At 37.4% G+C, this 24,475-nt stretch overlaps 1 protein-coding gene across 6 annotated transcripts in view; it reads left to right on the top strand.

Moving 5' to 3' along the window:
* Window positions 1–24,475, top strand: part of DLC1 (DLC1 Rho GTPase activating protein) — a 258,906-nt gene that overhangs the window by 133,916 nt on the left and 100,515 nt on the right. For 2 of the 6 annotated variants that reach the window (XM_018069516.1, XM_025894726.1), the window contains exon 1: window positions 23,685–23,991. The exons of the other annotated variants lie outside the window; for them this stretch is intronic. In XM_018069516.1, the coding sequence (XP_017925005.1) occupies window positions 23,877–23,991 (115 nt within the window). In that variant the 5' untranslated portion in view covers window positions 23,685–23,876. Of the gene's footprint in view, window positions 1–23,684; window positions 23,992–24,475 lie in introns of those variants that run through there. 6 annotated transcript variants of the gene reach the window in all.

Raw genomic sequence — 24,475 nt, 5'->3', positions numbered from 1 at the left:
TTGGCACAGTTACTAGTTTTCTGGCTGTTTTACATTAACTCTAGCCAGTATTCTAGAATAAATTGGGCAAAATGAATTATTAATTTTTCCATTTTGCAAGTGTTATATCTGGTTTTGGTAGAACAGTCTTACTAGTGCTTTTGTGAGACCTTAGTATGAAGTACCAGTTTCTAGTTAGGTAATCTTTCTTTTACTGTCGATGTTGCAACAGTTATAAAATTTGTTTTAGGCAAGTGTTTGCTTTCTAAATAAAAATGTCAGGTGAGCAGTCACACTTCAATCTGTCATACAGGAAAACAGTTATAGAAGCTCTGCCAGAGTATGCATGGATGGCTGCTATACATTAACCAATGTTAATAAATATATTTTAATTCCACTGCCATTTATTTCATTATTAGAAAAAATGATTATGCCCATAGATACAGAAGGCTGACCTTCCATGATAAGATTCCCAATGATGTTTAGTTGTTTGGTTTTCTCTATTTTTTTCAAAATGCAGTAGAATATCTGATGTCAGGATTTTTGATATTTGATTTTTAGTGGCTTATTAACCGCACACTAGTGTAGTTGTTCTTCTGAATAAATTACTTCACTTTTCAAAGTCATATGCATGCGGATATAAACATACAAACTTTAAAATGCACGTAGCACTGTCTGAAGCCCAAGTCTCACTAATCTTAAGATACTGTGGCCATTTTCATTAACTTTTGGAGGAAACAGTAGGTCCTGGGACTGCAGCTTTCCCATAAAAGTCCACTTCAAACCATGCTAAATGCCATCTCTGCAGTCTGAACAAGTCCTGCAGCCTCAGTTCACAGACCAAGTGATCCAGACCCCGACCAGCTTGGTGGACTTTCCCTGCAATTGTTCCCTTTTATCAATGTTTTTCTTATATTGCAAGGATCCTGACACTGGGCTCACTATTGCAGATGTGGTCTCACAAGCACTGCCTAGAGAGGGATAATCCCTTCCCTCCATCTCCATCTTTTATTGATACATCCCAGGCTGCTGCCAGCTCTCTTTACTGCCAGGGCATGCTGCTGGCTCATGCCTAGCTTACTGTTTGCCAAGACCCCAGGGCCTTTTCCATAAAGCTGCTCTCCAGCCAGTTTTTTATCATGTATTTATCCATCTTTCCAGATTATCAAATAACAACTTGCAAACAAAAATATTGTAAGAATTGTGTTTTCTGTTGTCAGAGCAGAAAATACAGGAGGAAGCTTAAGAAATTCTTACTTTCAGCCAATTTAATTTTGTATTACATTATAAGTAATTATAATGTGCTCAGATTTTAGACCACCACCACATGGACTGTAAACCTGTACTTAGTATATTCTGGCTCGTATCATATAATTAATCTTAATCAAGTTGTTTTTCAATATAGAGTTAATTATCAGTTACATGGTGATTCGGTAGTATTTATATTATCAAGCCCAAATTGTGGTCCCTTATTAAACTGGACATCAGAAACATTCTAAAAGAAGTAGTCCCTGACCAAAAGTGGCTTTTAAATCAAAGCAAACATGATCAAGTTGTTCTTCCTTTCCTTTTTTGGCTATAGCAAGAATTACAGAGAATGGTGATAACCAATTAATCAAGTTATTTCTAGGCTAATTTTGTTCAGACTGAATTCGTGGTAAAGACTTGTGTTGATTCAAATGAAATATAAACTAGTTCATTTCATCCTAATTGATACTGAAGTGTAGTCATTAGGCCACAATTTCCAAAGTAGTAATGTGACTGTTGATTTGGAAATCAGGTGCCGGTCTTTCTTTTTCAGTGTCCAGAAATGGAGTCAGCTTCTGAAAACCTGAGGTGCCCAGAGCAAAATTTTAATCCTAACTTTTGGCGACATTTTCGTAGTCATTTAGGTACCTGAAGATGACAAACAAGCTCTCTGTCATGATACCTGCTAACTGTGCACCGATTCCCAGTCACAGTTACTTTTGGGCACAAAAATCTAAAATCTAAAATCTACACATGGCACAAAATTATGATGATACCTAGTCATTTCTGAAAAATTTAATACACTCTTCTTTACTTCTTTGGGTTCTGAGACAACATTCAAAACATCTGTAAGATAACTGTGCTCCTGTGTTCATATTTGAAAATGGGACTTGAACTGCTACATTGTCTAGAGTTGTTGAAGATGAACCAAAAAAAAAACCCAAACCATTTTAAACCACTTTGAACAGGAAGAGCTTAGAGCACTTAAAATCATGTAGGAAGATAACTTTTCTCTTGTTGTATCTGTTAAAACAGAGGGGTAAGAAATGGTTTCAGTCTCAGATCACCTGGGGCATGAGCTTTATCCCATTGGGGTTTTTGTTACTTATACATCTGAGGTACTTACATGCACACTTTAAAGTCCTGTTTTACTAGAATAAAAAGTTGCTTTTCACAAATCCTTAGGGAAAAGAGAGAGGTCTCTGATGATTGATGAGAAGACGTGATTATTTACATTCCTTTAAGGACATGTGAAAACTTAGGTGAGAGACACCCAAAAGCCCACTTTGGACTAGGCACACCTGGAGAAAAAATGTCTTCCTGATGTGGAGCCATCCTTGGCAGCACCATGACAGGGCTGTATTTTAACTGCGATGTCAGAAGTTGCTCCGACTGGATTTATTTTACCTCATGGAGTTGTTGACCTGTGCTCTGAATGTCTTCTGCTACAGCAAGTGATATTTGAGAGAATTACAGTTTCTGCCTGTAGTGTGTTCAGCATGAGCAATTAGACATTTTATTGTCTATAAGCTCAAAGATACCAACTATACTGACAAAAGGTATTTTTCCTTATTTTGGAGATTTTTAAATAACTTGTGGTATCTAATCAAGTTTAGCCATTGTCTCAAATATTCTCTGCAAACGTTCTTGTAAAATTAGATTGCTTTTGCACATATTAGGAAATGGCAATCAAATCAAATGTTGATTCTCTAGCATATGGTAGTTGCCATTGGTCTTTAAAGTGCACCAGTGTATGATTCTTATATGCAAAGTCAGTCACTTGCCTCATGCAACTGCTTTATTACCACTGTCAATCTACCTGTGTGTTAATTTTAACACAAGTGAATTTCCCCTTCATGACACTTTAGGAAAGAATCAGATAACTGCATGAAATTGTTGCTTAATTTGTAAGTATTGCAAACAAATAAATAACTGAAAACCAAGTTTAGTGATAGACACAACTGCCAAATGGTCTATAAGCTATAAATCTGCAAGGAGTTATTCCTGCAGGTAATCATTCTAGTTTTATGAGTTTGAACTAAGCTTGAAAATAGAAGTTTGCTAAACCCAAGTCTAAAATGATTTCTCTGAAAGTTTCTCTGTGTGAATATTCTCTTTAGTTCAATTGGTAGGTTATTGATTTAAATCCCAATCTACTGTGGATTCAATTGCACCCGCTGTACTTTAACCTAAAGGAGAGGAAATATTTGGTAACGAATTTCAGAGTGCTAGCCAGGTATATCATATCTCAGTAGCTGTCTATAAGCAGAATCGAAAGGCAAAGAGGAAAATAACCCGGAATTTTAATACATATCAAAATACAGGCTTGAAATTAGAGAAAAGCAGTTGAAATATCTGTTAAAAGGCAAGGAAAAAATAAAATAAACTACAGCTTCCTACAGGCAGGTGTCTAATTTACAATGTCATCCTGGAATCAATGTGTCTTCATAGCGCAAGGAAGAAAAAGAAAGACTGAGACTTTTGTCAAGAATTTATATATCAATTGATTTACATAGAATATTCTTTACAGAACAAAACCCATGCCTACACTAGAAAGATTTTGTTCTTGTAGTTACCGTGGAAGGCTCTCAAAAAAGAGATGGAACTCCAGAATTCTAAGGGAATGCCAAGGCCTTGTTTTGGTGGTATGGCTCATGCTAACTCTTGGAGTGGAATAACAATTTTTATGTCAGCACAAGTGTGTCTTCAGCAGAGCTTTATTGCACATTCATAACTGATATACCTGCTCTAGTACAAAATATAAAATTTGTATTAGGTTAATCAATTTTATCAGGTATAATTTCATCATTATTTGTGCACTTGTGACTGGAAAATGACTGGAAAGTTGAGAGAGTATATAGTTTTCCTAAAATTTCTTTCACCTTTTTAGAAGATCTCATATGTGTGCTTTTTATACAGATTGCCCTTAAAACTTAAGTCTGCCCCTGTGTTTCAAAGCATGGATCCAGCTTAGCATTTGTAGGAAAAACTAGTGACAGAAAAATTGATGAGTATAACCCTTTCCTCAGTAAAATTAGTAACAGCCTTACCATTGATTTTTGTAGGACTTACCCAAATCATAACCCCCAAATACCAAATCAAAACTTGCCCAGGATGTCAAATTGGTAATGCAATATGTCATTATCCAAATCATTTTTCCCTCAGTATAATCATTATAGCTTAAGTAAGTTAACCTAACTCTACTGGTAGACAGAAAGAATTCAACATCTGGAAAATCTTTGCTGCATCTCTGTTGGGGTTTCATGCTTTTTGGTGCTTTGTTCACCAGTTCCCATGACTCTAACTTAAACCTCTACCTTATTTTCTAAAGTGCATTCCAGTTCAGCTGAAGATGTAGTGATCATTTCATTTCCTGAGAGATATTATTTAGGCTTCCTTACCTTTTTTCCTTAAACAAAGCAAAATAAACCCCTAAAAATAAAGCAACTTAAAAATAAAGAAAAAGAAAGAAAAAAAGACAAAATATCTTTGTAGCATGCTGCAGTAAGGACAACTGTTTTAACAGATTGAAGCAAGATCGAGAATTGTAATTGTCAGAGACAACAGAGAAGTAAATGTGTTATTGTAGACTTGTTATTGTAGAGTTCCAACCGTGTTTAGTAGAAGCAAGTAAAATACTACTAGGTATTTTACCAAAATTCCCCCTCTGCCATGTACCATGCACAAACAGCACTGCTTACAATCTGAATTGTGTTGGGCGAACCCACACAGTGCAGACAACCAGAAAAGAATTGGCTCCTATATTTCCTTCTAGTTGTTTCCTATATAGTGCTAAACAATTGCTTACAAGTGGTCTTTCCCTCTCCATTTAGAAATACAGGTGATAGATTTAGAAATATAATGATGGGGAAAAAAAAATACTACAAACAAAGCACTTGCAAACCTGGGATTTTTCTCTCTTAAAGGAGCTCTGAGTCACATAGGTTTATTTTTCTCAAGTATGGCATAGAGATATCTTAGTTCTTTAGTTATTATGCTTCCTGCTGTAGTTTTGACCCATGGCATCTGGCACCTTTCTAGAAAAGACCCACGAACGCTTGAAAGATAACAAGGACTAGGAACTTGTTATCTACCAGCAGTGGTAGAAGGTTCACCCTTAATATCGAGTGGTCTTGATCAAAAAGATGGAACAGATTAATTCATTCTGACATCCTTTGTCTACCACAGACTTCTCCAGGTTTAGTCCTTGCTTAGATTATTCAAATAGGAATTTATGAGTAAATCATCCTCTCCGTGGAAAGATCTTTAGACTCTTACTTCCCAGATAAGGCTTGAGAAGGGCAATACCTCTTGGATGGAAAATACACCTCAGAGAGATTTTAACATAAGGATTTGAACCACTGCTTTCACCTACCTCTTCTCGCTGCTTTCGCTCCTTCTGACAAACCATCTTCAAGGTTTCATATTTAAACTTTTACTGCAAAGGAGATTTGGAAATTAATTCTTTTGCTTACAGACAAATGGATCTAGTGACTGAACTTCTGCCTTTTAATTACTTAGCTATCATGCAACAGTAATTAGTTCAGGAGAGGAAAAAAGGAAAAAACAGTGAGCCAGAAAATTGTCTGTACTGCTGCTCTGTGTACATGGAAAGTGGGGTGCAAATGACTTTCAGCTGCTTTCGTAAATGGCAGGGCAAGGTAATCCCTGGCATAAGTGAGAGAAGAGGTGTGGGCGACAGTGCCCTGGCAGGCATTAGCATCTGTCCCAGTTTATGCTCCCTGTAGAGCAGCTTTTTGTACCACAGATTGCTGCTCCAGCACTCTCCCTCCTCTGGGATAAGCCTGTGAAATGGGCAGAGTTGTGATGAGCCATGCTTAGCACTTGCTGTTCATGTATCAGTACCAAACCATGATGACTTACTAGTAGCATAAGTGGAAGTCACTGTAGCCATAATTATAACCTGCATACCAAATATTATCTGCATGAGTGCTCACTCTATCAGCAACCTAACTACAAACTGATGAAACTTCAGAGAGCCTTATATGAGTGTGACAAAGAATACAGAAGCTCGGAGGCAGGGCTCCACATTAATTTGGTAGAAAATCAGCCCCCTTTTACCATCCCAACCTTATCAACATTGAGCAAGCATTACCAATGTTTTCACATAGCAGGAGTCAGGATTGGCTTTTATTCCTAATGCACCTTTGAACAGCAGATGTCACTGATAAGAAGCAGCAGATTTCATTGATACAGTCAAGTGACTGTCAAGTGAACTTAAAGACATAATACTTTCCTGAGCCTGCAGCAATTAGACACTCACCCAGTCCTTAAAAAGCAAGAAAAGTGTGCTATGTTCTCTGATATATGCTGTAAATAGCACAGATTTTGGAGTACACTTTATCATAGAATTAGGATAGCCTCTTTCTTTACAGCCTGTAGTAAGACATATTCTCATCGTTTTACTAAACAGCCTGATTTGTTAAATATTGGTGTTTACTACTGAAGCTTTTTAATTATTGGAGCACACAACAGTTCCAAATCATAGTAGGAGTTTGGGTGCACTGCATTTTAATTCATGACATGCTAACAGCCTTCACATTTCATCAACTAAAAGATTACGTTCCTTGAGCAATAAAAAGCTGATTCATATTCCCAGACATGAAAAAATATTCCCATGTTAATGTAGAGAACATGTGTCAACTGACTCTATGTATCTGTAACTGAAGGATAAAATCATTTCAGAGGAGCACTTATCACCAAACCAAAATTTACATGCTGACAAAATTTAAATTAAGGGTCATTCCTGAAGAGCATCCAAATAGATTAATGTCAGAAAATCAAAGAGTCATATTTCTGCTCTTCAGTAATGTTAGAAAATAGGTATCCTTTATGATTGAACTATCATCATATCTCTAATATCTGACTATAGTTAACTGATTTTGAAGGTGCAACACAATGTTTTTCCTTTCCTTCATTGCCTGCTCAGGATCTCCTGAGAGAAACACAGTACCTAACTTGCAGTCCAAAGTCAGTAAATTCCTTCACATGTAAACCTGAGAGGACACGCACTACTCTGTAGCTTAGACTGCAGTGCTTCATGTTGGAAGCAGTATTAATTCATGCAGGAATGTGCCAAACCGTATACTGATTCATTTTTAATGAAACTTGGTTACATTTCCTATACACCCTTCTAATTTTACTGTACATTTTGGAACTTTTTGGATTTAATACCAATATGAATTTCTTTAAAAATAGGGACTTTGTTCCTACTTTCAACAATGAGGATTGAGCTGGATTGCAGTCCACTGGCCCTTCAACTCCGTACTTCTCTCTAAACCATTCTTTCTACTGCCCTACCCCAAACATCTCCTGAGTGTGTTTACTGGGTTTTCCCAAGGAAGGCCTTTGTAGTTTCAGGCCTCCAAGTCCAGGACTGACCCCAACTAGCTTGCAGGCCATGAACTGATGTCTTCATTCTAAGAGACAGTTAATTCTTCTAGGGCAGCTAAAGTTTTTAAGTGAACCAATGATATTTTTTTCTGTTAGATTACACAGAAAATGCAAAAATAACAAATCCAGCATACTTAGTCTTGCATCACTTTCTTCACTTTTGTGATATATACTTCTGGCTTAAGTCCAGTCATCTTGAGTAGCTTAGGATCTTAGGTCATGTTTTGCCACTTGAATGGGGCACTCTTTCCAGCTCATTTTCCAGAGCATTTTCGTATTCACTAGTGCCATCATCAGAAAGCAGTGAGACAGTCTGTGATAAACTGAGTTCATCTCTACCATCTTCTGCTAAAGTTTTCTTGACATCTATTCAACAATTCATTTCCTTCATAGTTTCTCTTTGATAAGTTTCCATTCCTTCAAGCCTTTTCCTCATAAGCAGGAAAGAAATCCAGTTTCCTTGGGGCTATTTGTCATAAGCTCTCTATACCACAAGAGCTGACCAAAAAGCATAGTTAGACTGAACCAGAGCCTGAAATGAAACTTACTTATTCAGTAGTGCCTATGAGGGCTCAGAAGCCATGTGCACATTCCTGTGTTTGCATATATAGCAGCCAATACAGTCTACAGTTTCTCATAGAGTGTAGGTCTTGTATCTCTTGTCTACATTTCCTATATACTTTTAAGACATTTTTTCATGATTCCTTTAAAGTGTTCATTCAATGTGTAACCCAAGTAAACCTGATTAATTATCTCATAATTCATAAGGAATAGCTAACAAATTGCACAACATGCCGACCTTCAATGGGAATCGAATACTTTCATCACATTCTTATAGTGTCTGCACTTCATTTTACATCTCTTGGTGTTACAGCAACCAAATGTAGTATGTTTAGCCACCTCCAGGAAGTCTGCCTTCCTGAAATGTTGCAAGAGAGGGATGTGAATCCCTAAAAGTTGTACTAATTGTTTAGCTGGGATCTCGATGTGGATTTGTGTTCAAATGCATGCTGTCAATTTTTAAATGGGATTTATAGCTTGGCTTACAGTTCAGGCAATAATTCCTTGGGTTTATTATGCATAAATCTGCTATGTTTGCAAAATATATATTTTTCTTCATGTATTCAGTGGGCCAGCTTGTGATTAACCTTAGCACAAACAGACAGAAAGTTGTAATTTCCTGAAAGAGAGCTGTGTATTGAAGGTGAGTCACAGTGATGCTTCCCCAACTTTATTTCACTGCCTTCTAAGTTCAGGAACTCAACCATTTGCTGTAAACTGGATCACTGGAGTGATTCACATGAAGTCTATTTTTTGCGTTATGTTGTTTTAATGAGCTGGCTTTCAGCAAGCTGTGCAAACAGTTGCCTCAGCACCAAATGAGAGAACAGCTTGGTGCAATAAGGGACACAGGCAAAAACACTGAAAAAAGAAATGAGATATTTCTTGTAGCAGCTAGAGTCTTAGGAAATAAATGCCTTAAAGAGGCTGTGCAAGATTCAGACAGGCGTAGAGAATTTGGCACAGGAAATGTACTTAAATACTAAAAGATGCAATTCTAACTGACATAGAATTAGGACTACATGGCTACACAGGCATTCAGAAGATCCTACAAGAACCTCTGGTATCTAATAGAAACTATGGACTCCCTTCAGAGATTTGAGACTGTTACAGTCTGTGTTTTGCAGACTAAGCATCCCCCCTTCTGCTCTTGTGTTTGCTGTGCTGGCATGGTCATGAGGTAGTTATATGAGCTGCATAGTCATCCCCATCTAGACTCCCTTGGTACATGTGACTTCCCTCTGTTTCACTGCCTTTTGTGACTCTCTCACCTGTACACTGTCCATTGCATTAGGCCCCTAATCTGTTCTGGCTGACCTGATTTTTCTGTGAATCATTTAGCATTTCCGAAATTATGTCACATATTCACAATCAAACCATGTCTTTACATAGACTGTTGATATATTACCATGCTCTCATCCTTCTTCTTCTTCTTCTTCTTCTTCTTCTTCTTCTTCTTCTTCTTCTTCTTCTTCTTCTTCTTCTTCTTCTTCTTGCTAAGGACTACTGTTCCTAACAGAGATCCCCACCATTAACATCTTCTATTTCCTGCCAGGCATATAAAGATCATGTAACCTCCGCTCAGAGAGTGCTCTACTGGGGACTGTAAAAGCAGTGTGTGTTTACAGCAACACTAGACACCATTTCAGAATAAGTCAGCATCTTTTGCCCAACAGGAATTTGATTCTCAGGCAAGGAGAAGCAGAATGGATGTAAGGTCAGCATATCCTTGCTGTTAATGCACAATTCAGTTCTTCACTTCAAGCTTCAGCCCCATGCTTATCTGACCTGTTTTGAGCTTCTTTGTTTGGTAGATGTTAGGAGTTAGCAGCTGATCTTCCCTTGTTTTACTAAGAGAGCTCCTTTCATGGGGTGATCATCATTGATAAAATAAATGAAGTAACTGCAAATGTTTGCATGAGCTTCTCTGTGTTCCACACATTCATTCATGTCTTTTTCACAACAATGTGAAAGTTTTGCAACTAGCATGATGTTAGATGTGATAAGTGAGCAGGGTGTTTATGGAAGAAATTTAAGAAATCACAATATTTTAAAAAGATTGAGACAATATAAACTCTCTTGGTAAAGCAGAAAAGATTTCATTTGGAGTATGTTTACATTTACTTTATATTGCCTCCTAGAGAGAAAAACATATCTACTGACGATCAAAATATGCAGTGGGTTTTGGTGAGATATATGTTTAATACTTCATAGTTAGGTATGAGAGCTGTATACAGACCTTGTTTTGATTGATGGTCAGTGGTACTTTACTGAAAACCTTGTACCAAGCACATGCGCAGATGCATAAGATGCATATGAAGATCTTCAGTTGAAATCAGAATGAAAACACTTTTTCTGCAGTCTTCTCATCTCCAAGGCATGGTAAGCTTCAAAAATGGCATCGTTCCCCTAGATGAAGACTAATAAAAGGTCTTTAATCTTTGAAGGCCAAAATCCAGAATCTAATATATCTTTCATCTAAAATAATTTTCAATATCTATCAAGAACATATTTGAGAGCTGTTTTGAAAGTTCATTTAAAATGATACATCATTCTTAATCCTAAATGCTAGAATTTATTTTTTGGTAATTTGATTGTCCAGGTGCTGAAATCTTACAGTTCTTACATAGACAAGGAGATTTTCAACATCAAATAGCTAGATTATTTAGATTGAAATGAGGTTAGTTAGTATCTAAATCTAATCCTATTAATTGAAACTCAGAGCTGTCATGACTTGGTAGGGACAGAGCTTTTCAAAGTTTGTTTAATATTGAAGGACTTACATTAAAACCTGGTTTTTAATTGCCTTTTTGATTTTCCTACGCAATTTCATATAAGGTTTAGATTTAAGTCTTGACCTCTTGAAATGTATTTCTGTTTTATTCCTGACTTTTATAACCAGTTAGCCAAGCTCAAATTTGTTATCAGTACACTGACAGCTGCTCACTCTAAATTTCAAAAAAGCAGTCTAGAATCAGTCTTTTAAGAAAAGTACACAAAGGGTAGAAGGGTATACTTGCTTGTTGTACAAGAGTACATTTTCTCCTACAACTTATGGTGAAAGTTTTCATTGAATGTGATGAAATATTTTATGTCCACATAAATAATCTTTTCTAGTACTTGACTAAAGGGGAGTAGGTTTGGATTTAAAAAAACTTAGTAACGTCTAAGTTTTTACATCTAAATATGCCATCCTTTCACACCCTCTTCTAAAGAATGTTTCTCTTTATTTTTGTTCCTTATGCATAAAGTATTGAAAAGCACCACTCATATGAGAAAAAAGTTCCTGAATATCCTTCAAATGTCACCTAAAGACACACTCATCCTACGTGGCTTCAGAAAGGTGCCAGTATCAGCAAACAGGGCTGAGCTGATTTAAACCGTGAAAAAAAGCATGCAATGATGTTTCAGTTAGCCTTTCAGTTATAAGGATTAAGTTTTGATATGATAAATTTATGTCTGAATAGCAGCTCCTTTTTCACAGGGAAGGGGTAGCAGGTTATCAAGGAACTACCAAACTTTCTGAGCAATACAAACCTACTTTCAGGGACAGATCTTCCTAAAGAGGATATGTACCATGGTACTGATAAATGCTTCCTCTAGTATTATATTTTGCTCATTTATCGTAATAAATCTTGCTTTTTCAATTTTGATCTTGCTAACTGCTATGTTTAAAGATATACCGTATTGAGGACTTGCACCACAGCTGATATATGCATCCGTTTTACATTTGCACAGGTTTTTTCCTTGATTTTGTACTCACATATTTTATTTTGTCTTTACATAAGCTCCACATATTAATTAGCCTCAGTCTGGAGGAAAAACACACAAACACAACACTCTCCTCTATGCCAGGTCAGTGGTTTGAAACTTAGCACCACCTTAAAGCATTTTCACACTTTTCTTGATGTGCTCACACTTTAAACACTTGTAGGCTATTATCATTACTCTGCCCTTGCATTATTAGCTGTTATTTGGCTAAGCAGAACAGGTTTTAATCTTTTATTGTAAATCAAACTCTCCAGGCCTTTAATCATTTTTGTTGCTGTTATCTGAATTCCTTCAAAACTTGTTGACATCTTCATGGTACTGGAGAGGCTAAAACTACGTGCTACGTTTGAGAAGGGATTCATTTGTGCGAAAGAGAGTATGTCTGGTTGTTCTTTATGGAAATATTGGGAAAGTAAATAATAATTATTTTTCTATAATATAGGTGAGCAAAAAAAATTATGATTAAAACTTCAGAAATAGTAAAGAACAAATACCATACATTTTACCACACTACTCAGTCAATCATTTGAGATATATATCCTTTCACCATTACTGTAATACTTTATTCTTAATAAATACACCTTCAAAATATTACTTAAACCTATCAATCTCAGGTGTGAGTTTTGTTTTCTTGTTTATTTTCTTCCTCACCTTCTTTGGGAGTGTTTTATTCTCTTCTTCCAATTACCACATTTTTCCTATGAATTTCTACATCATCTATTCATAAGTATGAAATAACTTCCCCATTATTTCACCAGGTCTTTAATTCCTTCCCTCACCCCTTCTGCTATGAAGTACTTAAGAAAACACTTGTACTTACCTGCTTCTAGTGTACATTAATATTTGTAAGTAGTTTTTCCATGTATGTGTTGCAGCTGTTATTCTAGATATTCACATTTTTGAAGGCCTATTTTTGATTATTTCAGAGCCATTAATATCTTACATTGAACCTGAGTACAAGACTCATATTTCTCATTTTCTTTAAGAACTGAATAAATTCACTATTATAATGATGTCTCTGAAAACTTTAAGTTCACAGAAAGTAAATTGAATTTTGGATTCTATGCAACCCACTTCATCATCTTTTTAACAACAAGTGACAACATTTTTGAAAGAAGAAGAGCAGAGCAGATAATCTTAATTTCAGACCCAGTTCATACAGGGATGCCACCATATTACTTTTCAAAATAATTGTTTGACAGTAAAACAATATTAGGTCAGATATAGAGCTATAGCCAAGTCAGGTTGTCAGCTGTATGAACACAAGGTTCGCATTTTCACCTTGCTTTTGAGACCATGAAGTGTACAGTTTGCTAAATATATAATAATGAAATGCCCGGCTAAAATAATTCAGGGAAACTTACCAGCCAGTCACTAGTCTCAGGACCTAAAAGTTAGGCTAAATAGTGTTGTATGCTATCAGCCTCCCAGTCCCCAGACTGTCTAGTCCAAGCTCACTATTCTTCCCCAACCAGCCTTCAATACAAGTGTCATAATCTGGACTCTTAGTGAAGATTTTCCACACACTGCAGTGGGACTCTAGAGAGCAGATATGTCATGGCTGAAATCAGATGCCAACAGGAACAGCAAATTTCACACAGAAGCAGTTTTGTCTGATTAGTTGAGAAGTAAATTAAGTAAAGATATAGAGAAATCTAATTCCTAGAATAGCAAACCAGAGTGTCTCATTAAAACCTCATTTAATAGTGTTGCTAACCTCATGGAGTAAATATAAAATGTTAACATCTAATATTAACTTCAGCTGGCGTTTTAGATTTCTTTTGTAAGTATTTAAGGTATGCTGTGTTCATTCAATATTCACAAAGACTTTGTTATGGGTAACAGAATGTATCTTTCAGTTGAGATGATGACTGCTTTAGTCTTCCAGATAATTATGTTTGACACAGTACCCATAAAGCTTCAACTTGCATTTGTGATACACTAGGCTTACAAAAGGTGAAGTGAAATATTAAATTCTTTATCTTTTAAAGATTAGGCATTAGAACTTGTAATCAGTAAGATTTCAGTTCAAATAACATACCCCAGAAGAGAGACATACTACAAAATTGCATGTAATAGTTGATGGCAAAATCATAGTTTTGCTTTTTTATTCAAAAATTTTTTATCTAATTGTAGCCAATATTCTGCAAAAAAAAAAAAAAATCTGTTCAGTGCAAGGAAACCAATTCCTTAAAATTCTGTTTATTCAATTCCATCAGAGTAGGACTTAAAGAAAGTTCTCACTAACCATGTTGTGGCTGAATTTTAATTGCCAATGGAGGCAAGGAATTAAAACTACAGTAGATGACAGATACAGTTGCTCTCTCCTCCCCTTGACTGTCTCTCTCTTTTCTTGTCTCTGCTTCACAAAGCTGTATATAACAGTCTCCCTCTTGACCACAACACAGCTTTCTCATTCCATATTATATTTCATGAGGGACTGACCATTTTTCACCCTTTCATGAAATGAAAGTGGTATCAGTAAAAGCCCACAAGAGACAGGCTCTCTCGTTCATCTTGCAGGGCTGGCAGGAGTTCATAGCTGTGGTTGCAAATACTTCGCAGGCTGTACATAAGCCAGGTGAGAAAAGATCTTCTGATCTGCTGATCACAAATATCCAGCTTTGAAGAACTGCTGTGAAATACAATTTCTCAGAGGCTTGCTGATGGCTACAACAAAGGGACTTTCAGAAAGAAGAAATATGTCTACAAAAGAGCAAATTCCTGTACCAAATCACTGTCAAGTATTTAGGGAAAACTTGCTAGAATTTCTCAACATCAGGAAAATAACATATCCTTTCACTCATTTTCCCAAAAACTGGATTTAAAAGGAACACACAAATAAAGCATCTCAAAGAAGTTATGTCACAATGAACCACAGGACAAACAGTTTAAGCATGGTAGCTACACAAAACAGAAACCCAGAATCTGAGAAAGTCAGGCAGCGTTAAAAATAAATCCCTAATCTAACAATGTAAATAAACATTTGCACAAAAATGGAGCAAGAAGTTACCATTCACAAACCATCCAGCAGTGCTTTAATTAGTGAAATCATGAAATCTAATGAGGGTCTCTTCCAATACCTATTCAGAAGTTTACCTACTTTCTATGTCACTGCTTCCTACAAAAAGTCCAGTTTTTCTCCTGTTTTCTCTGCCACTGAGGCCAAACCCCAGCAATTCAGGGAGGGTTACATCCTGCTTGTCTTCACTGAAACAAACAAGCCAGTAGGGATTGTGTTTCACAGTGCTGCAATGGCAGCAGCAGGGATGAGAAGGGAGGAGGACAGCTCTGCCTCTTTGCATGACTTAATAAAATACACATTACACAGGGCAGTGCTAATGAAGATGACTTACATGGGCCTCTTAAATCTCACTAAATCTTCTCAGTAATGAGTTTTTCCCATCTTTCCTTGCAAGCATTGGGACTTTTTCTCTGGTTTAACATGGCTTGCTGCTCTTTGATCTCTCTGTTCAGGATGATCTCTGTACTCAGAACTATCTCCCTGCTCGCCTTGTGACATAGATGAGACCAACTCACATAATACTCCCCCCACTCCCATGCTCACTCCTGTGTACACAGACCCCAGCCTGCCTGCCACCAGTAGATTATTTTAAACTCATTCATTGTTCATGTTGGCCATTGCAGACAAGCAAAAAAACTTTGTTTCTTTAACATCTCATTGATAATGTGCCCTTTTGCATGAGGGATGTCTAAAGAGACCTGTAATTCGAGGAACTCACCTCAAGAGAGGGACAGAGAGAGCAGGCAAGAGAAAACAGAAGACAGGGAAGGAAATATTCTAATTAGGAAAGAAGATTGTAGAGAAGAATTTGAACAGGTAGTAAACATAGAGTTGCTTTTTGGGAAGTGTTGGGCTGTTTGTATTCTCTTTTTTTTTTTTTTTTTTTTTGTAGAATCTCCATTTTTCTAATCCTGCAATTTCCCATAAAGCCCCATTTGCATTTCCATGGGAAAGAAAGAAGCACCTTATGCCATGCATTTTATTCTATGAAATTTTGTTCATCCTGCCCTCATTCCGCTGATGGGATCAGTCAAGTCAGAATGTATTACTCAGCTGACAAAAAACTATCTAAGTATGGGCCATTTGCCTGTCAGTCACTGTGAAGGAAGGAGAAACAATGCTGTTAAATACTCTTTGCTGTGGTAAAGCATAACACATGGCTAATGCTCAAAACTAATTTCAGTTCACAGCTTTTTGCTATCAACTATTCTGTATTAAAGAGACCTGAGAAAATTCTGTGGCTCAAGTTAGACATTTGGAAGTGTTTGGACACCCCCTCCATAGATTAATACTTCCATAAACTTCTCTAAGCAGGTGTTTCACATATGGCTAAACAGAATGAAGCTTTAACACTTCCTTTCTCATTTGAATTTTAAACTATGGCACCAATGTTCACTAATGTGTCATTTTTTTCTCTTTAATATACAGTGTTTCAGAAAACAGTTGGCAGCAGGGGCAAGACTTGTAGGGTTTCTTTTAATAACACAGGAATAGTTTATAACCAGTTATATTAAAAACAAGTTAATATGGAACAATGTGCAACTGAAACTGAAAGCATATCTTCTTTCATGTTATTCAGTTACTTATTATTTTGTATTTATGGCTGTGATTAGAAATGTTTTCTGCATTTCTGTGTTGGTTTATTTATTATTCTTGGAGCGCACAGTGATAGTGAGACAGCAGTTCAGAAACAGCCAGATAAGATTACACTTTGAAGTGCACAGAACTCCAGTTAAGCTATGGAGCTATTTGCAAAGCAGGGCCATAATCACACCATGAAATTTGCTAATTATTGTTAATATTTGAGATCATGTTTAATTTGAAACTCATGAAAGTATAATAGAAGGCTACTTTACTCAGTTTATATATACCCATTAGTATGTATTTATCTCACGACAAAAGGCAATTAAAGTAGATATTTTGACAAGATCTTCTCAGTGTTCTAGCAGAAGGTGGCTTCAAGGTTTAGACATTGAAAAGTTCACAAAAGCAACAGCAGTTGTTGCAGTCTGCATAATGGACTGCTGCTCTGGTAGGTGGATTTTGTGCGTTTTCTTTCTTAAAATTAAACAAGCTTGTTGTTCAAAAATACAGGTCTGGGCCATGGTATGAGGGTATAAAGCCTGCACAGGTTGCAAAAGCAATGTGTACAGAGGCAATGACTGTCGCCTTGAGAGAGGAATACTGTCCCTGGGGCTTCTCCACACGCCTACATGGGAAAGCAGAGAGTGCAGGAATGCCAGGCAGTGTACTCTTCCTATCCTGGAGGAAACTCTGGAAACTTTCTCTGTTGGTCTACTCTCTCATGGTCTACTATCTCTTCTCCTTACTACATCCATATAGCCCCTAGGCTTTCAAGGGTTAATTCAAGGGTGTTGACATGTCACATGGGCACTTTTCTGAGTGCAAAATATGGTGGGACACATAGGGTTGAGTTGTGCACTCCCACCTCTGCAGAAATCACCACCCAAACTTCTGTTTGGGTGCACATTTCTCATGTGCAGCTTCCACTGAGACCAGGCTGCAGAGCAGCTCCAGTCTGCAGACCAGAGCGCTGTCCAGTGAAGCAATGCTCCCACTGACACGAAATACTCTCAAGCCCTTGCCCACCCTAGCAGGGAGGAGTGAAAGGAGCAACATGGAGGAGAGCAGCCAGCCATAGGAACCAGAGGTCAGAGAGTGGAGAAGGACATAGCTGGGACAGGAACAGGGAGGAAACTGTGCAAAGCATAATGGAGCAGTCTTTAGAAGGCAGAAGAGAAAAACAGTAGCAAGGAATAACCTGCATGGCAGTTTGGAAAGGAGTAAAAGAAAGGGAGAGGCTGAAGAGTAGAGGACATCACACACAAATCAACAGACAAATCCAGTCTGTGGGCTGGGAGGACTTCCAATCTGTTCTACATTTTTTTTCTGTCAAGGACTAATCTTGATTTTTACTTCATTTTATCTCTATCATGCAGGGGATATGTGACACAAGAAAGAATCCTAACATGTTTGTTCGGTACCATATAAATAGGAGGCCAGACCATGGGAAGAGAGAATAGTCCTCCTCAGTATAACTCCGACCCTTCCTGCCAAGTCTGAACTTTAATGTGAGAATTCTCACTTCTGGTGCAAGAAATCAGAAAAAAATAATGTCCTTCTAAAAATTTTATTCTCAATTTGAAACAAAGCAAAAGTTGTAATGTTATTAAAGTGTCTCTTTGGAAATACCATGGTGTCACACATCCATCTCTCTTTATTCTATGATGGGAGGGAAGAAATTATGATGACAGAGTGTGGCTGCCACTGTAGGGTCAAGTCCTTCTATCTGCAGCCTGGTCCCATGGCTGGTCCCTGACAAGGAATGGGAAAAGCTAAGAATTGGAGAGTAGTCCATGGATAGACCAATTGCCCAGCTGTTTGCACTCTTACAAAAGGACACCCGTGTGCTAAATGAAACTTCTGAATATTTTTACCTCATCTGATTGAAGAACTGAGATTTTTTTTTCCAAACCAAATCCAATTGAATCAAGATGTGGCTTTGTCATATCAAGAATTTTGTTAAGATTTGTCAAGATTCTACTAAAACTTTTCTGTTTCAACAAGTACATTTTATTTTCCAGTCTTTCCATAGGAATTTCTCTAAATCTTTACAGTCTGCTCTGATTGGTGGCTGCTTCTTGTCTTAGGATTGGATATGTATCAGATTTCTCAGATACTGCATACATTGCAGTACCAGATTTTCTTTTGGAAAGCAGCACACATCAAATTCAAAGGGCTCCTTTGCTAGCCTGGTCTCCTAGATAGCATTTGGAAACATCTGCTGAGAGATGAAACAATGACACATGCCATGTGTCCAGTAGGCTTTTTTAATTAGACATAAAATTCTGATTCTGAATAATTCATTTTGTGGTACTTTTGGAGAGTTATGGCATTGCTTTTTTTGTTTCTGTAACAAGCGGAAAGAAGCTTGCATGCATCAGATCATATAGGCTGCATAAACCACTCAACAAAAATAGTCTGGATTTGCCACACCATTTGTTGCAGCCTGTACAGAAGTCACAGCAAAGCTCAAACTGACATGTTTAAAAAACTATGTGTCTCTGGCTGACTATGCATAATTTGGATGCATACGTCCTTCCAGACCCAAGCGACCAGAATCACATAGATGAACCAGAGATAAACATAAGAATGTGTACATTCATAAACATTCAGAAGGGAAGTCAATGTATTTTCAGCAAGCTTGAAGAGCATGAAGCTTGTACAACTGTTTGTTTACTTCCCAGGAGCTGGATGTTGCCAGAACTAAAAATGACATCACCATTCCTGTCCATCCTAGTAGCTGGTGCATTCTGTCTGCTCTTTGCCTTGAAGAGGAAAAAGGATCTTTGTTGTTATCTTTGCAGACCAAAGCATGGACAGAACCACTAAAGGACAGAAAATGGATAGGTTTGTCAAGCTTACGTCCTTCAGCTTGAAATGCTAGAGGAGCGTAAGATTCTAGGGAATTACTTCTGCCTCCTGCCCTTGGCTGGTTTGAGAACAGTATGTTTAAGAATGAACAACAGTTTACAAGTAGGTCCAGCCTTGAGATGGAGATTGGAGAGGCCCAGATTTGCTTATGTTAAAAAGATATTTCCCCTGTAATTATTTGCCTCTGGAATTCCATAACAGTTCCTGGGCATGCATGCTGCTCCTCATGCATGGATTGGGCAGCCATCTCTCTCCCAAGGGTGTATTACAGTCTCTCTCCCAACACCAGCTGTTTTATTCCCCTCTTGTCAGCAACAGACTTCTCTCTTTCAGATTCCTCTCTTACTATTTTTAGTTCAGCACACATCTTTGTTGACTGACCCAGTTTACCTTTTGAACATAAGAATTTATTTGGGTGTGGAATTTTCATTTGAGCCATTACACAGAAAACACTGAATAAAATGAAATCATTCTGGAAGGTAGCTGGAGTATTGGCTGCACTATGACTGTGATTGCCATCAATATTATTCAAATATAAAACCTATGCCTGATGGTGGTCATCTATAAGTTTCCAGACACAGTGAAGCAAAGAGATAGAGTTGCATCATAAATTTTACCCAGATGCTGGTTGGGGGTTTAGGATTTTGCTTATTTTTGTATGCATTTTGCTGTAGTATCTGTATGCAGCTAATTGAATTGGACATGTAACCAATGGAAGGGTGCATAGGCCATTTCCCACCTATGGAAAGGTATTTGTTTTCAGATTTTCCAGTACATTTTTGAGTAGAGCAGCTAAACATTCTGTCATTTTCTTTAAACACATGTTATTTACCAATCCATAAATCTCAACATTAAAACCTTTTATCCTTTAATATCATTCACAGTGCTCCAGTTTAGCTGTTTGGTTTAACAATAAATTAGTCTAGTACTCTCATGTTGACTGATGTCAAGAGATTCACCAGCTGAGGTCTGTACACATGTACTTGGCACCAATGGCCTTCTCTTCCTGTTCAGACGGTAAGCATGAGTTTACCAGAGAAATGGAAAAAGCTTTTCCATACAAACAACCAGACGTAACTGCAGGTCTGTTATTCAGGTAGATGTCTCTGTGCAAACAGCTACACCTGCAAGAGGAGAGGAAACAAGTCTGAGCTGAAGTGGAAAATATCTCTACATATGCAGATATCATTTGGGCAGTAGCATTTCTCCAAACACAGAGATGTGTCTGGGAATGTGGGAGGAGCTTGCCTGAGATGCAGGATAGGGCTCTCAACAACAGTATTGAATAATGGCACAGTGGTTATGGTAGCTTGGCAGCTTTCCCCTGAACACACAGGTGTCTTCCAGTACAGATCTACTTGCCACTGTCACTGTGGCCCTGCTGCCACTAGCTGCCTGTATCCCAGCACACTGTGCTTGTGGATGCCTTTTCAGCATCATGTAGATATTGAGAGGTGCAGACCAAAACTGAGTGCGTTGTTCCACAAGGGGTGTTATTTAAATAATGCAGGAATAGATACTGCAGCACAGATCTGCTCTGATGCATTCTTTTAACATGATTTATAAATCAAAAATCATTTGCTTTCATATTGCATGACAAATTCTTATCTCATTTTGTGACCATAGTTAATGTTATGCATCTCAAACTTTTTTATTTGATTCTATATATTTGCTTTTGACTGTATTTCCCATTAGATGTCGAAGTCTACACTTTTCTAAAATTAATGTCCTTTTATTTTTTATCCATATTTCTAACCTGTCTATATCTAATTATTTAACCTGTCCATGGTCCAATAAATATTTTCTCACATTTAATTGAATTCTTTACACAATCTTACTTAGATTGTCCCTTTATATGTGTTGTAGCATCAGACAAGCAAACTCTCTTAGCAATCTTCCTCTGTTTTGTTACAATTTATTCCTCCTTTGCCCTTTGTCATGTCATTCTAACATTTTCCAGATTGTTTTGTTGAACTGGTTGCACCAACTGTTTTAAATATTTTGAGCTGTGATCTGGCTATACATGTAACATAATACACAGTAACTCTCAAAAAATCAAACTCAGATCAGGAATATAAATATTACTGGGTTTATTTTTAAATTTTTAAAAGCGTTTAGCTGCTGAAGTGAATAATGGTCTGCATGTTTTTATTTACATCATAACCTAGACTAGGGACATGCTTTTGAAGAGGATCTCTCAATACCATTCTTTGGTTCACGTCTCTAAGCAATCTTGGAGCACATGAACTGAATGGCTTTCAGATGAAACTAAGCCAAAAGATGCACCCTGATAGTGTGCCAGTGATGTCCAAGCCAGCTTAGGATTCATTCAGTTCATGAGGTGCAGGCAGACCTAGTTCAAAGTAACCCTATTTTGAGATGTGTCAAACATTGGTACCATTTATTTTGCTGTATAAATCCATTTTTTCTGGACCACATTGTTGGTAAGCTACTGATAGTTAGCTGGTTGTTTAGCTACTTGTAGTTAAAACCCTGCTGAGACTGCCTTCTCCCTCATTGCCTTCTGAAATACAGACATACACAGTCAGCTCTAGATAAAGTTATTGTTTACTGCATCCTCATTTAAAAATTAATTACTGCTCTTCTGACCTGTTCACTAATAAAAACAGCAGCAGATCTCATCTGAACAGGGTATATGTTTTTCAAAACAGATAGATTGTGCTTTGGTCATCATGTCAGCATTTGCTTATGTAAGCCTATATCAGCATTTGTCTATATAAACATTGTCACTTGTTCTACAAGTTTTGCCAGAATAATAATTAAAAACAACAAAAACCCAAACATATAAAGAGACAAACAAAAAAATCAACAAAAAACCCCCACAACCACACAAGAGTGTGTAATCGTATTGAATCTCTCTAGAGAGTTGTCCGCTTCTTTCTCCATCCGGCCTCAAAAAGTGGAGGGGTGTAATGAGGAAAGCAACTGCAAACTATAGCAATCCCTTGCTGCTGTTGGTTTTGTTCTAAGATGTACACAGGACATTAATGTTTGCAGATGCTCTATAAAGATAAAAGACAAAGGCCTAGATGGGAAGAAATTATGATCTGCATTAAATAGATGATGAGCCAATTCTTCCCTCAGTTGCACTATTGCAAATCCCGTAAATTTCTTTTCATTGTCAGAATGAGATCATGATTTGTCTTGAAGAAAATGAGGACTAGTAAAAATGAAGGGAACTGAGAAGACACCAGAAAAAAAAATTACAACAAATAAGAAAGTGAATGAAAACTGTTTTGTTCTAGGAAGGAATTCAAAGGGAGTGGAAATCCACAGGCTGAAACTCAGAGCTCTGTAATTTAGTCTCTCTGTGCCAACCTTGTAAGAAGTTAATCAATAAGTTTTAATAATACCATAATACTTCTCAAGAAAATAGTGGTATCTGATATTAACAGCTGTAGTTGCTGTAAAAAAAAAAAAAGGACTTCACCTAGAATAAACATGAAGACAACCTTATTCAACAGTTCTTGCTTTCCCTGATAATAAAGGGGATTGGGCTTTTAGGCTGGCATCTCTCATCTCTTCACGCATTACTATAAATAGTATTAGAAGGGCAAGAGAGTTTCAGGTACCCCTTTATTCCTCCCTGTCTCCCTCAGGGAAGCCACTGGACACAGTAAACAATTAAAAATGTCAAAATAAGCAAGGTCAAATAGCTTAATTTACTGTGGTTATTAATCTCAGTTACATTCATAAACATTTTTGATATCGGACCTTATCTTTCCATTCAGCAAAGATATGGAGTTTAGTTCCCTCTTCTTTTTTCTCATCTCCCCTTTTCCTCTCATTTTTGTATTTCCATCCTTTCATTAGTGCATCGTCATGAAGTGCTCAGTACAGGAAACTCAGAATCAGGTCCTCTTCTCTGGCATAGATAGGGTAATATGCAAGAAGAATATGGTAATGAAATAAAACACCTGAACTCTAGATACTTAAAATTACTTTATCTCTTTTTTATTTCTTACCTTTTTCATGTCAAAACATGAAAAATTACCTGAAATATCAGCTAAGCAGGGAAATATTATCCTAATAAATGGGCATGCAAGTATGTGCCTGGTAAGTTATTTGATTAAACAGGAAGCTAGAATCCTATAGATATCCACAAATAAAGCCCCAAATCTAAATGACTGTATCGTTAGCTCATTTGTAAACTGTTCCAGATGTAAGATTTTGGCAGCTTTCCAGTAGGCTGGCTGCAGTTTGAGCTTTCCTGCATCCGCAGTGAGAACTGCAATGCCTGACTCTTCAAGGAAAAGCTCCACAAGGCTGATGACAAATTATATAAAGTAACAACCTGACTGCCTGGCGAAGAGAAATCCGAACAGATCCCCGGGCAAAGAATGCCCCTCTCCCTGGGGCTAAGCTACAGCCGTTTGACCTGGATGTGTGATCGATCTGCATTATGCATCACCCGGTGAAAGCCCCTCTGAGAAGATCATTTAGTGATCATATCAGGGACTCCACTGCTAGAGCCTTGGATGTTATCTGGAAAAACACGAGAGACAGACGACTGGCAGGTGAGAAGGACATTACATAAATATATTTTAAGATTCATAAGGGATCATAATCAATAATGCTAATTAGTAGTATCATTTGCATAATGTACTGATGTCGCCTCTAAGTATTTCTCCAGCCTTTTGTTTGTGTGTCATGTTACTTTGGTGCTATGCCTGTGGTGGAACTGTGTGTGCTTCTCTAACTAGATGAGATAAACATCAGTTAAAAGAAAAGGAGCAATGAATTTTGGTCCAGTATTTTGATGCAAACTCCTCACAGTAAAGTGTGCTGAAGCATTTTACTTTGCTGTTAAGTCAGACGCTGTGCTTTACTGCTGTGATGTGCTTCAGTGAGTTGTGTTATGGAGTGTTTTGAGCCAAGGAGTGTGTCAGTTGGAATATCTGGGCTGTGCACTGAGCAATTACTGGTATTTCCTCTGGCAAGGATTTCAGTGCTATGAGCTCCAAGTGAGTGTCAGATATGCCCGAGCTGGACTTCTGAGAT

Source organism: Manacus vitellinus, unplaced genomic scaffold (genome assembly GCF_001715985.3).
Source record: "Manacus vitellinus isolate BGI_N305 unplaced genomic scaffold, ASM171598v3 scaffold_0_pilon, whole genome shotgun sequence".
Lineage (NCBI taxonomy): Eukaryota > Metazoa > Chordata > Aves > Passeriformes > Pipridae > Manacus > Manacus vitellinus.
The sequence above is the reverse complement of the archived record's forward strand: the minus strand, read 5'-3'. Positions and strand labels throughout refer to the sequence as shown.